At 43.5% G+C, this 12,050-nt stretch overlaps 1 protein-coding gene across 2 annotated transcripts in view; it reads right to left on the bottom strand.

The window, feature by feature from the left end:
• The window catches only part of ercc3 (excision repair cross-complementation group 3), a 30,465-nt gene that overhangs the window by 16,389 nt on the left and 2,026 nt on the right, over positions 1–12,050 (bottom strand). For both annotated transcript variants that reach the window (XM_060918777.1, XM_060918776.1), the window contains exons 6-11: positions 7,881–8,048; positions 7,560–7,764; positions 7,035–7,349; positions 6,636–6,820; positions 6,288–6,490; positions 891–987 (exon numbers count right to left, since the gene is read on the bottom strand). In XM_060918777.1, coding sequence (XP_060774760.1) covers positions 891–987; positions 6,288–6,490; positions 6,636–6,820; positions 7,035–7,349; positions 7,560–7,764; positions 7,881–8,048 — 1,173 coding nt within the window. The remainder of the gene's footprint in view (positions 1–890; positions 988–6,287; positions 6,491–6,635; positions 6,821–7,034; positions 7,350–7,559; positions 7,765–7,880; positions 8,049–12,050) is intronic.

Raw genomic sequence — 12,050 nt, 5'->3', positions numbered from 1 at the left:
GTTCGAGCCCCGGGGCCGGCGAGGGCCTTTCTGTGTGGAGTTTGCATGTTCTCCCCGTGTCCACGTGGGTTTCCTCCGGGTGCTCCTGTTTCCCCCACAGTCCAAAGACATGCAGGTTAGGTTAACTGGTGACTCTAAATTGACCGTAGGTGTAAATGTGAGTGTGAATGGTTGTCTGTGTCTATGTGTCAGCCCTGTGATGACCTGGCGACTTGTCCAGGGTGTACCCCGCCTTTCGCCCGTAGTCAGCTGGGATAGGCTCCAGCTTGCCTGCGACCCTGTAGAACAGGATAAAGCGGCTAGAGATAATGAGATGAGATATCTTATTATATACAATAATTTTCAGATTTTAAATAGAGTAAATCATATCCAGCTCTTGGATATGGACTTGCATTAATAACTTGGACCACGAGAACCTAAAGTGGATAAAGATATATTCTGGATCATCTGCATTCACTTGTCTTGTGAAGTGGCATATTACATACAATCTGGAGAGTGTTAAAAAAACAAAACAAAAAACCTGTCATACACACAGTCATACCATCTCAGACTGAGCATCACGAGGCATATAAGGACAGAGAATCAGATTTTCCAGCCTCTCTAAGACTTTAATCGTATTCCAGCAAAGAGGCACACAAACTATAGTGGCTTCTTTGTCCAAGTTAAGCTGATCTGATTAGCGTTTCGATGAAACCATTAGACGTTGTAACCTAAATGTGAACGCAAAATAAGCTGCTTTGTCAACTTTAAGCTGCTAGACGCGAGTGTAGTAAACAACAGTGGCCACTTGGTGATGTGAAATAATCGAGAAAACTATACCGGGCCTGGTGAAAATGATTTGACACCGCTTGGGCGTGTCGGTACTCTAATCCAAGTACGAGGTGCGTTACCTTGGAGATGAAAATGGTGTTGATCTTTGGGTTGTGCTTGAAATTCTGGAGGATCTGCATTCGCTCGCCTTGTGACGTGGGTCCGTAAATGTACGGTCTGGAGACGGAAATTAAACATGTTACTCATCAGAAACAGGTAAGTCATGCCGTGTACAAGTGAACAGAGCAGACACTTTCGACAAAACTTCTCAAGACATGATTTAAAGGAATACTCCGGAGTGAAATGCTTTTTAGGTCTATTTTCGCATTGTTGGGAGTGCATACGTTGAGTTGCTACCACAACCACGTCAATCGGTTGTGTTTTGAGAAAATTAGGTTTTTTTGAGATTTCAACCGGAAAGCACTAACACGGCAGTGGGCGGGGCATGTCTTTTTGCAGATACAAAACGCTAGTTTTAAAACCATTGCAAAGCTCAAAATATGACGACAGTTCTGTGGAAGTGAGTAGAGGGTTCCTACAAACAAAACGAAGTGTCTCTGGCTCTGTCCCTGGCACGGACAGTGTGTGTATCAGAGTAAATACAACGCCAGTGACCTTACCTGAAGTCGGTCTTCCTCAGACACCATCTTCAATGGACAGTCCGTAAAAGTCGAGTGCCGAGCCCATCCCGCTGGAAATGCACAACATACCACAATTGTGCTAGCCTGGCAAGCCAGACTAAAATGTGAATATTTAGTCTGGCCTCGATCCGTAGACATTTCCGAAGCGGGTAGGAGGAACAACCCGCTGTCTTTCAAACTGTCTCTGTGCGTATAGGCCAACGCTCTGACCAATCAGCGCAACAGTGACTGTGACGTAGTCAGAGCGACAGAAAGCAGTGGGGGAGGCCTTGAAATTAAATAATTTTTCAAAATGCGTATTAATTAATAAACAGGTTCTAGATATTAAGAAGTTTGGAGATAATGGATTTGCTTAAACTGTTTTTGAGAGTTTTTATTTAGTGGTGTTTGGTGAAATAATTTCCCTTAAATTTAAAATAACAGGAAAATAAGAAACAATCAAAAAGTAATGTTTCAAAGCTGTTTATTAATTCTTCGTACTGCACAAACTAGCCCCATCCTTTTGGCTACGAGCGGAGCCAGCTGGTAGATCAGGCTTTTGCCATAGCCGGTCGGCAAAAGAGCGAAAACGTCCTTCTTGAAAAGGAATGAGCGGAGAGCCTCTTCCTGCTCATGTTTCAACGAAAACGCCAAGTCTAATTCTTCTAAAACTGATTCCAAAGCGGAGTCAAACGCGCGCTGCTCACTAGCGGTAGCCATCTTTCCTGTTGCGCTTTCTCCAGCGTCGCGCAGCTTTGTCGTCACTCCTGCAAAAGCCCGCCCAAAGAATCCAAACAAAAACCTTGCGTTGTGATTGGCAGGCACGATTTGATGCCCGGGGTGTTTTTGTTTATATGGTGCGAGGCTAGACCCACTCGCTAGGCAAAAAATATTTTTGGCCGCTAGGCGGGTGGGTCTAGTTTACTAGGCTACAATTGTGCATTTCCAGCTCTGCACTCGGCACTCGACTTTTACGGACCTGTCCACTGAAGATGGCGTCTGAGTAAGACCGACTTCAGGTAAGGTCACTGGCATAGTTTTTACTCTTATGCCGCTTTTCCACTACAAACGCGGCTGAGTCGGGCTGAGCCGTGCCGTGCTGAGTCGGGCTGAGCGGGGCTGTTGGAGTTGCATTTCGACTACAACTGCGCTGAACCGTGCTGGCTGGAAGTGGGTGGACACATTGGGTGGAGTTAGCGAAAGTGGGTGGACGTCAGGTGATGTCGTTAAGCAGCGCAAACAGTGACATCAGTGATCTTTTAAGCGGTAGTCTCACGACCCGGATAGTAAACAATAAAACATGGAGGACATGGAGTCGTTAGTGTTGCTGGTCTTGGTGCTGTGGCTTGTTGTCACCGACAACGCTTACAGATACTGGCAAGAGCGTATAGATGAGGCGAGGCGCATAAGGCTTCAGAAATTCTCGTAATTCGTAATTCTTCTCCTTCTTCCGGGTTTACGGTGTTTACAGATCCCAGCGTGCTCGCGGGGTGTGTGTGGGCATGTGAGGACACTCCTCCTCACCAATCAGTGCACAGGGGAGTGTCTGCTCACGCCCCCAGCCTCACTCGGCACGGTTTGGCTCGCTTCAGCCCCACTCCAAAACGGTGCGAGTTTTAGGGGCTAAGCAGGGCTGAAGCGAGCTGAGTCGTGCTGGTTTTTGGTAGTCGAAACGCGAGCCGTGTCGGGCTGAAGTGAGCTGAAGCGAGCTGAACAAGGGTAGTGGAAAAGGGCCATTAGATGCACTCTGCCCGTGCACTTGCAGAGCCAGGGAGACTTCGTTTTGTTTGTAGGAACCCTCTACTCACTTCCACAGAACGGTCATGTTTTGAACATTGCAATGGTTTTAAAACTAGCGTTTTGTATCGGCAAAAAGACATGCCCCGCCCACTGCCGTGTTAGTGCTTTCCAGTTGAAATCACAAAAAACTAATTTTCTCAAAACACAACCGATTGACGTGATTGTGGTAGCAACTCAACGTATGCACTCCCAATAATGCGAAAATAGACCTAAAAAGCATTTCGCTCCGGAGTATTCCTTTAAGTTACTTGAGAAGGGAAAATATATATATATATATATTATATATATATATATATATATATATATATATATGGGGCAAGGTCACCCAAATATTAAAATGTTTGTATTTACAGTACTGATTTTGGTTGATCAGTGGCCGGTCATGTTGTGCGTCTTGCATCAATTAAACTTATTACTGAAAACAGTGATGTTCCTCATTTCAGGTTGACAAAAATCATCACGTACAGTTGTGCTTGAAAGTTTGTGAACCCTTTAGAATTTTCTATATTTCTGCGTAAATATGACCTAAACATCAGATTTTCACACAAGTCCTAAAAGTAGATAAAGAGAACCCAGTTAAACAAATGAGACAAAAATATTATACTTGGTCATTTATTTATTGAGGAAAATGATCCAATATTACATATCTGTGAGTGGCAAAAGTATGTGAACCTTTGCTTTCAGTATCTGGTGTGACCCCCTTGTGCAGCAATAACTGCAACTAAACGTTTCCGGTAACTGTTGATCAGTCCTGCAACAACATTTTGATTGGATTAAGGTCAGGACTTTGACTTGGCCGTTCCAAAACATTAACTTTATTCTTCTTTAACCATTCTTTGGTAGAACGACTTGTGTGCTTCGGGTCGTTGTCTTGCTGCATGACCCACCTTCTCTTGAGATTCAGTTCATGGACAGATGTCCTGACATTTTCCTTTAGAATTCACTGGTATAATTCAGAATTCATTGTTCCATCAATGATGGCAAGCCGTCCTGGCCCAGATGCAGCAAAACAGGCCCAAACCATGATACTACCACCACCATGTTTCACAGATGGGATAAGGTTCTTATGCTGGAATGCAGTGTTTTTCCTTTCTCCAAACATAACGCTTCTCATTTAAACCAAAAAGCTCTATTTTGGTCTCATCCGTCCCCAAAACATTTTTCCAATAGCCTTCTGGCTTGTCCACATGATCTTTAGCAAACTGCAGACAAGCAGCAATGTTCTTTTTGGAGAGCAGTGGCTTTCTCCTTGCAACCCTGCCATGCACACCATTGTTGCTCAGTGTTCTCCTGATGGTGGACTCTTGAACATTAACATTAGCCAATGTGAGAGAGGCCTTCGGTTGCTTAGAAGTTACCCTGGGGTCCTTTGTGACCTCGCCGACTATTACACGCCTTGCTCTTGGAGTGATCTTTGTTGGTCGGCCACGCCTGTGGAGGGTAACAATGGTCTTGAATTTCCTCCATTTGTACACAATCTGTCTGACTGTGGATTGGTGGAGTCCAAATTCTTTAGAGATGGTTTTGTAACCTTTTCCAGCCTGATGAGCATCAACAACGCTTTTTCTGAGGTCCTCAGAAATCTCCTTTGTTCGTGCCATGATGCATTTCCACAAACACGTGTTGCAAAGATCAGACTTTGATAGATCCCTGTTCTTTAAATAAAACAGGGTGCCCACTCACACCTGATTGTCATCCCATTGATCGAAAACACCCGACTCTCATTTCACCTTCAAATTAACTGCTAATCCTAGAGGTTCACATACTTTTGCCACTCAGATATGTAATACTGGATCATTTTCCTTAATAAATAAATGACCAAGTACAATATTTTTTGTCTCATTTGTTTAACTGGGTTCTCTTTATCTACAGTGGTGCTTGAAAGTTTGTGAACCCTTGAGAATTTTTTATATTTCTGCATAAATATGACCTGAAACCTCATCTGATTTTCACACAAGTCTTAAAAGTAGATAAAGAGAACCCAAGTGCAAGGCGTGTAATAGTCGGTGAGGTCACAAAGGACCCCAGGGTAACTTTTAAGCAACTGAAGGCACCTTTCACATTGGCTAAATGTTAATGTTCATGAGTCCACCATCAGGAGAACACTGAACAACAATGGTGTGCATGGCAGGGTTGCAAGGAGAAAGCCACTGCTCTCCAAAAAGAACATTGCTGCTCATCTACAGTTTGCTAAAGATCATGTGAACAAGCCAGAAGGCGATTGGAAAAATGTTTTGTGGACGGATGAGACCAAAATAGAAATTTTGAGAAAATGAGAAGTATTATGTTTGGAGAAAGGAAAAACACTGCATTCCAGCATAAGAACCTTATCCCATCTGTGAAACATGGTGGTGGTAGTATCATGGTTTGGGCCTGTTTTGCTGCATCTGGGCTAGGACGGCTTGCCATCGTTGATGGAACAATGAATTCTGAATTATACCAGCGAATTCTAAAGGAAAATGTCAGGACATCTGTCCATGAACTGAATCTCAAGAGAAGGTGGGTCATGCAGCAAGACAACGACCCTAAGCACACAAGTCGTTCTACCAAAGAATGGTTAAAGAAGAATGAAGTTAAATATGTTTTGGAATGGCCAAGTCAAAGTCCTGACCTTAATCCAATCGAAATGTTCTGGAAGGACCTGAAGCGAGCAGTTCATGTGAGGAAACCCACCAACATCCCAGAGTTGAAGCTGTTCTGTACGGAGGAACGGGCTAAAATTCCTCCAAGCCGGTGTGCAGGACTGATCAACAGTTACCGCAAACGTTTAGTTGCAGTTATTGCTGCACAAGGGGGCCACACCAGATACTGAAAGCAAAGGTTCACATACTTTTGCCACTCACATATGTAATATTAGATCATTTTCCTCAATAAATAAATGACCAAGTATAATATTTTTGTCTCTTTTGTTTAACTGGGTTCTCTTTATCTACTTTTAGGACTTGTGTGAAAATCTGATGTTGTTTTAGGTCATATTTATGCAGAAATATAGAAAATTCTAAAAGGTTCACAAACTTTCAAGCGCCACTGTAATACATTTCTCTAGAAGTGCTTTACTTGTTAAGACGGATGGCGTATTCCTTCAGCGCAAAGACGTTGTCGGCGAAGACGATGATCTTGTCGTTGCGTCTCTCGTGGAAGCGGATGAGGAACTGGCACGCGCGGAACTTGTTGGGGTTCATGGTGTAAAGCAGGATCCGTTTCTTCGTCTTTATAGCCACGTATTCGTGATAAAACTCCGGGGACATCGGACACCACACCTGAGAATCACACACAACACATTTATGGCTGAAAAGTGCGCTCATGTCGTTACACGCTGTTCCGATTCTTATGCACAGGCAAACTGGAAGTGCGTAAGATCAGGGATAATCCAAATGCATCCTGCTATATTAACATAACCCTCACCTCAGCGCACTGCACTTTCGCGATGTAGCCGTTGTTCTGCAGCTCCATCCAGTTGGCCTCGTACAGTTTGGGCCCAATCAGGAAATTGAGATCAACAATCTTATCATCCTCTCGCACCAGTGTCGCAGTCAAACCCAGTTTACAGTGGGCCTGGACTATGGTCAGAACACGCCTGAACATTCTTGCTGTATGTGTGTATGACACAAGAAAAAAAAAAAAAGAACAAGCAGGTGAGAAAACAGGAAAACAAGAAGGAAACGTAAAGAATTAGTTCGGAACCGAGTCACATTCTGAATCTCTTAAATCCTCTTGAATCCTCAAGATTTATATTTAACTCATCGATTGATCTTTGGTTGATTCAGGGTTTTGACAGCAAGGAACCTTAGAAATCCCACACACCTGGGATTGTGTGGACCTCGTCGAGGATGATGAGCCCCCACTCCTGGCTGCGCATCCACTCCATCACTCTCTCAGCCTCCCATGAGCGCTTGGTGGTGTGGCCCAGCATGGAGTACGTGCTGATGGCCACCGAGCAGCCTATGGGCTTGTCCTTGGCGTCTGACGTGAAGCGGCAGATCTGCGAGTCATCGATGGTGGACCACATCTTGAACTGGGCCTTCCACTGCTCCACAGACACGGAGGAATTCCCCAACACCAGACAGCGCTTCCGCACGGTACAGGCTGCCGTGACTCCTACGAGAGACTTCCCTGCTCCTGAAAAGCACGATGTGGAAAAACAACGTGAACGGACAAAAAACCTGCACATGAATCTACTTTACTTTCACGGCTTATAAAAATTAGAGCCGCTACATATACACGTTTCAACGTTAAGGTGGCTTACTCTTAAAATGGCTGTTTGAAATTACATGATTCGGGAGTACAAACTTTTGCACTATCATCTTAAAAGGTGTCGTGGATGGTTACCGCAGGGCAGAACGATCACTCCGGAGCGAGCTCGACCGTTGCCGAACATCTTGCGCAGGCTCTTTTCCTGGTACGGTCTGAGCACGGCGGTGGGCTTCAGGTCCATGTTGATGTCAGGGTTTACCGTATCGTTCCGGAAGTCGTACTCCGCTAACAAAGGGTACTCGAGCTGGATACAGCGCTTCTGCAGCTCCTCGATCATCTCCTGATACAGAACGGCAAAACCAGCAGTGAAATCTCAAATCTGCGGTTTAAAATATAAATCTTCTGGACGTAGCTATGAGAATTAAACATGCTCAACAGTTTTACACGCTCGATTACCTGGCGGATCTCAAAAGAGACCGTCTGCGTCTCTTCCTCTTCCTCCTCCTCTTTATCCATCTGTTCATAGTAGCTGAAGATGTCCTCGGGGACCTGGGTACTGCTCTTCTGTCCGTCGTCTGTCTGCGACGTGGACGCGCTGCTGTTATCCTGCAGAGCCTTCGAGAACTGAGGGAACAGGGATCAGATGATATCTAGCGTATAGATCGTGTGTATAAAATGAAAGACGGTAATCAAAACCTCCTGAAAATGACCTGGCTTGCTTGCTGAGCGAGTGGATGTACAGTGCTCAGCGTAAATGAGTCCACCCAATTTGAAAAGTAACATTTTAAACAATATCTCAATGAACACAAACAATTTCCAAAATGTTGACAAGACAAAGTTTAATATAACATCTGTTTAACTTATAACGTGAAAGTAAGGTTAATAATATAAACTTAGATTACACATTTTTTCAGTTTTACTCAAATTAGGGTGGTGCAAAAATAAGTACACCCCACAACAAAAACTACTCCATCTAGTACTTTGTATGGCCTCCGTGATTTTTAATGACAGCACCAAGTCTTCTAGGCATGGAATGAACAAGTTGGCGACATTTTGCAACATCAATCTTTTTCCATTCTTCGGCCGAATCCCATTTCACCCCTTGGACCAACCCCTTGGCCCTTCCCCTCCATTTTGCGCGTTCACGTGAAGGGGTAGGGGTATCCCAATCCCAGTTAACGCGGAGGGGTAGGGGAAGGGGTAGGGCTTCTGTACCCCTCCAAACGGAGATTTTCCTGGAGCTGACTCCGAACGAAGGGGTTTGAGTGATTTCCCACAATGCCATGCGGATTTCAGCGAGATTTCATGCGGATTTCAGAAAGATGGCGGTTCCCGCGGCGAAAGATTGTCATAAATGTATTTTCTCCATTATTTACGTGTTTTAAGTTGTTATCCAGAGGAAACACGCCGCTTGATTCGCTTTCGAGCTGAGAATGAGCAGCGATTTCTGAAATCCAAGCTGCTGCTAAAAAGCTTTGGGAGTGAGTATTGTTTTCGGTTGCTTGACTGCGTACGTTTTGTTCTGTTATTCTCGCTTTTATTGTTTACATGAGTGTTCTGACACCTCATTCTGTCGGATGTGGTGCACGAAGCGCCAAATATCCCATTCAGTGGTGTTAGTTAACAAATCACACCCTGCCAGCAGAGATTTCTGGTTCTGCCTCTGACTGTAGCGGCTGGTCGCAGCCAATGACGCATTTGGTCGCGTTTTGCTAACGTAAACGCTGACGGAGGTACGCGATGACGTATGCGATCGTTGAAGGGCTATCCCAATACATAGGGGTTGAATTTCAAGCCCTATCCCTTGTAGCTCAGTTTCAAGGGGAAGGGCCAAGGGGAAGGGGGAGGGGTAGAAATTAGAATTAGGATTGGGCCTTCAACAACGACCTCTTTTAGTGACTGGATGCTGGATGGAGAGCGACGCTCAACTTGTCTCTTCAGAATTCCCCATAGGTGTTCGATTGGTTTCAGATCAGGAGACATACTTGGCCACTGAATCACTTTCACCCTGTTCTTCTTCAGAAACCCAACAGTGGCCTTAGATGTGTGTTTAGTCATGTTGGAAAAGTGCATGATGACCAAGGGCACGGAGTGATGGTAGCATCTCTTTCAGTATATTGATTGATTACTTTATTCTGAACAATAAAGAAGATAAAAATATAAATTTAAATAAAAAATGCAATAATCAAAACATCATCATAAACAAACAGAATAGCGTAGCCACAAGGCAATAACATAATGTTCAGAAAGGATTAGGAAGAAGTAATAACTTATCCAATCCTAACCCTCTATACCACCGCTAATCAAATGTCACTTTCCACCATAATAAACTATATATACAAAAGAAAACAAAAGCAATAAACAAAAAAGAAAACATACCAACATATCAAAACATACCGACATGGTATAATATCGACCAAATCAAATCATATATACAGATACTTATGTTATGCATACATACACACATACAATACATATATACAGTACATACATATACACATACCTATAACTATTCACTAAATACAAGAAGACCAGTCACAGACTTACTCTCAATTTCATCATCACCTATATAGTCTGCCTGTCCTCATTCTCATATATTTTTATTAACATGTTTTTATATAATTTTTTAAACAGTTTTATGTTGGTGCTATTTTTGAGTTCATTTTCCAGACCATTCCACAATTTCACCCCACAGACTGTTATGCACATACTTTTCAGAGTTGTTCTAACATTTACTCTCTTAAAATTCATTTCCCCTCTCAGGTTATACCCACCCTGCCTTTCCATAAACGTATTTTGTACCTCACCCGGAAGAAGGTTATGTCTTGCTTTATACATAATTTGTGCAGTCTTGTGTTTAACCAGATCCGTGAATATCAGAGTGTGTGCTTTTACGAATAATGCGTTTGTATGCTCAAGATATCCCGTATTACTGACAATTCTTATTGCTCTTTTTTGTAATGTGCATAACGGCTGCAGGTTAGATTTGTAGGTATTACCCCATATCTCCACACAGTAGCTCAGATATGGAAGTATGAGTGCATTATACAGAGTATGTAGTGATTTATAGTCCAGAATGTGTCTTGATTTCCCCAAAATTGCAGTAATCTTTGCTATTTTTGCTTTAACATGATTAATATGCGGTTTCCAGCAGACTTTATGATCAACAATCACACCCAGAAATTTTATTTCATACACTCTTTCTATGGTTATGTTGTCAATTTTCAATTCAACTAGAGGGTTCGACTTATAGAGCAATACGTCTGTGAATTCATGATGCCATCAATGAAATGCAGCTCCCCGACACCAGCAGCACTCATGCAGCCCCACATAAGGACGCTGCCACCACCATGTTTCACTGTAGGCACCATGCAGTTTTCTTTGTATTCCTCACCTTTGCGACGCCATACGGTTTTGAAGCCGTCAGTTCCAAAAACATTTATCTTGGTCTCATCACTCCAGAGTATAGAGTCCCAGTAGTCTTCATCTTTGTCAGCATGGGCCCTGGCAAACTCTAGGCGGGCTTTTTTGTGCCTGGGCTTTAGGAGAGGCTTCTGTCGTGGATGGCATCCGTGCGTGCCATTCCTCTGCAGCGTACGCCGTATTGTGTCACGGGAAATAGTCACCCCAGTTTGGCTTTCTACTTCTTTAGATAACTGCACTGAACTCGCATGCCGATTTTCTTCAACCCTTCTCATCAGAAGACGCTCCTGTCGAGGTGTTAACTTCCGTGGACGACCTGGACATCTCTGTGAGATGGTTGCACTTCCATCTTTCTTAAAATTTTTGTACCACTTTTGCTACAGTATTCTGACTGATAAGTAAAGCTTTGCTGATCATCTTGTAGCCTTCACCTTTGTGGTTGTGGCAGCGGGGGCGTGGTCAAGCGCCGGTCTGTGACAGGAGGGCGGAGTTGGGGAAGGTAAGTGGCAGAATCGCTTCACCTGAGTGTGATTAACCTATGTTTTGTGTGTGTTCTCCCCAGTAAACCGCGCCCTATTTAAGGAGGGAGAGTGAGAGCAGAGGGGAGTGATTATCCAGAGGAGATGACAGTCTGTGTGTGCGCGCGCGCGAGTCAGCCTCTGAGAGATTGAATTATATGTTAAACTGAAAAGTTTGGCAATAAAAGCCAGTTGTTTTCATCCTGATCTCTGTCCTGCCGTCTTCTGTGCTCCACCCACACATTGTACCCGCTACAGTGGTGTAAAGAAATAATTTTCTTTGGAGAATTCTGAAGAGATAAGTTGAGCATCGCTCTCCATCCAGCATCCAGTCACTAAAAGAGGTCGTTGTTGAAGAATGGAAAAAGATTGATGTTGCAAAATGTCGCCAACTTGTTCATTCCATGCCTAGAAGACTTGGTGCTGTCATTAAAAATCATGGAGGCCATACAAAGTACTAGATGTAGTAGTTTTTGTTGTGGGGTGTACTCAGTTTTGCACCACCCTAATTTGAGTAAAACTGAAAAATGTGTAATCTAAGTTATATTATTAACCTTACTTTCACGTTATAAGTTAAACAGACGTTATATTAAACTTTGTCTTGTCAACATTTTGGAAATTGTTTGTGTTCATTGTGATATTGTTTAAAATGTTACTTTTCAAACGGGGTGTACTTATTTACATT

Source organism: Neoarius graeffei, chromosome 4 (assembly GCF_027579695.1).
Source record: "Neoarius graeffei isolate fNeoGra1 chromosome 4, fNeoGra1.pri, whole genome shotgun sequence".
NCBI classification, from domain to species: domain Eukaryota; kingdom Metazoa; phylum Chordata; class Actinopteri; order Siluriformes; family Ariidae; genus Neoarius; species Neoarius graeffei.
Note: the sequence above shows the minus strand (reverse complement) of the source record. Positions and strands in the feature narration are given on the sequence as shown.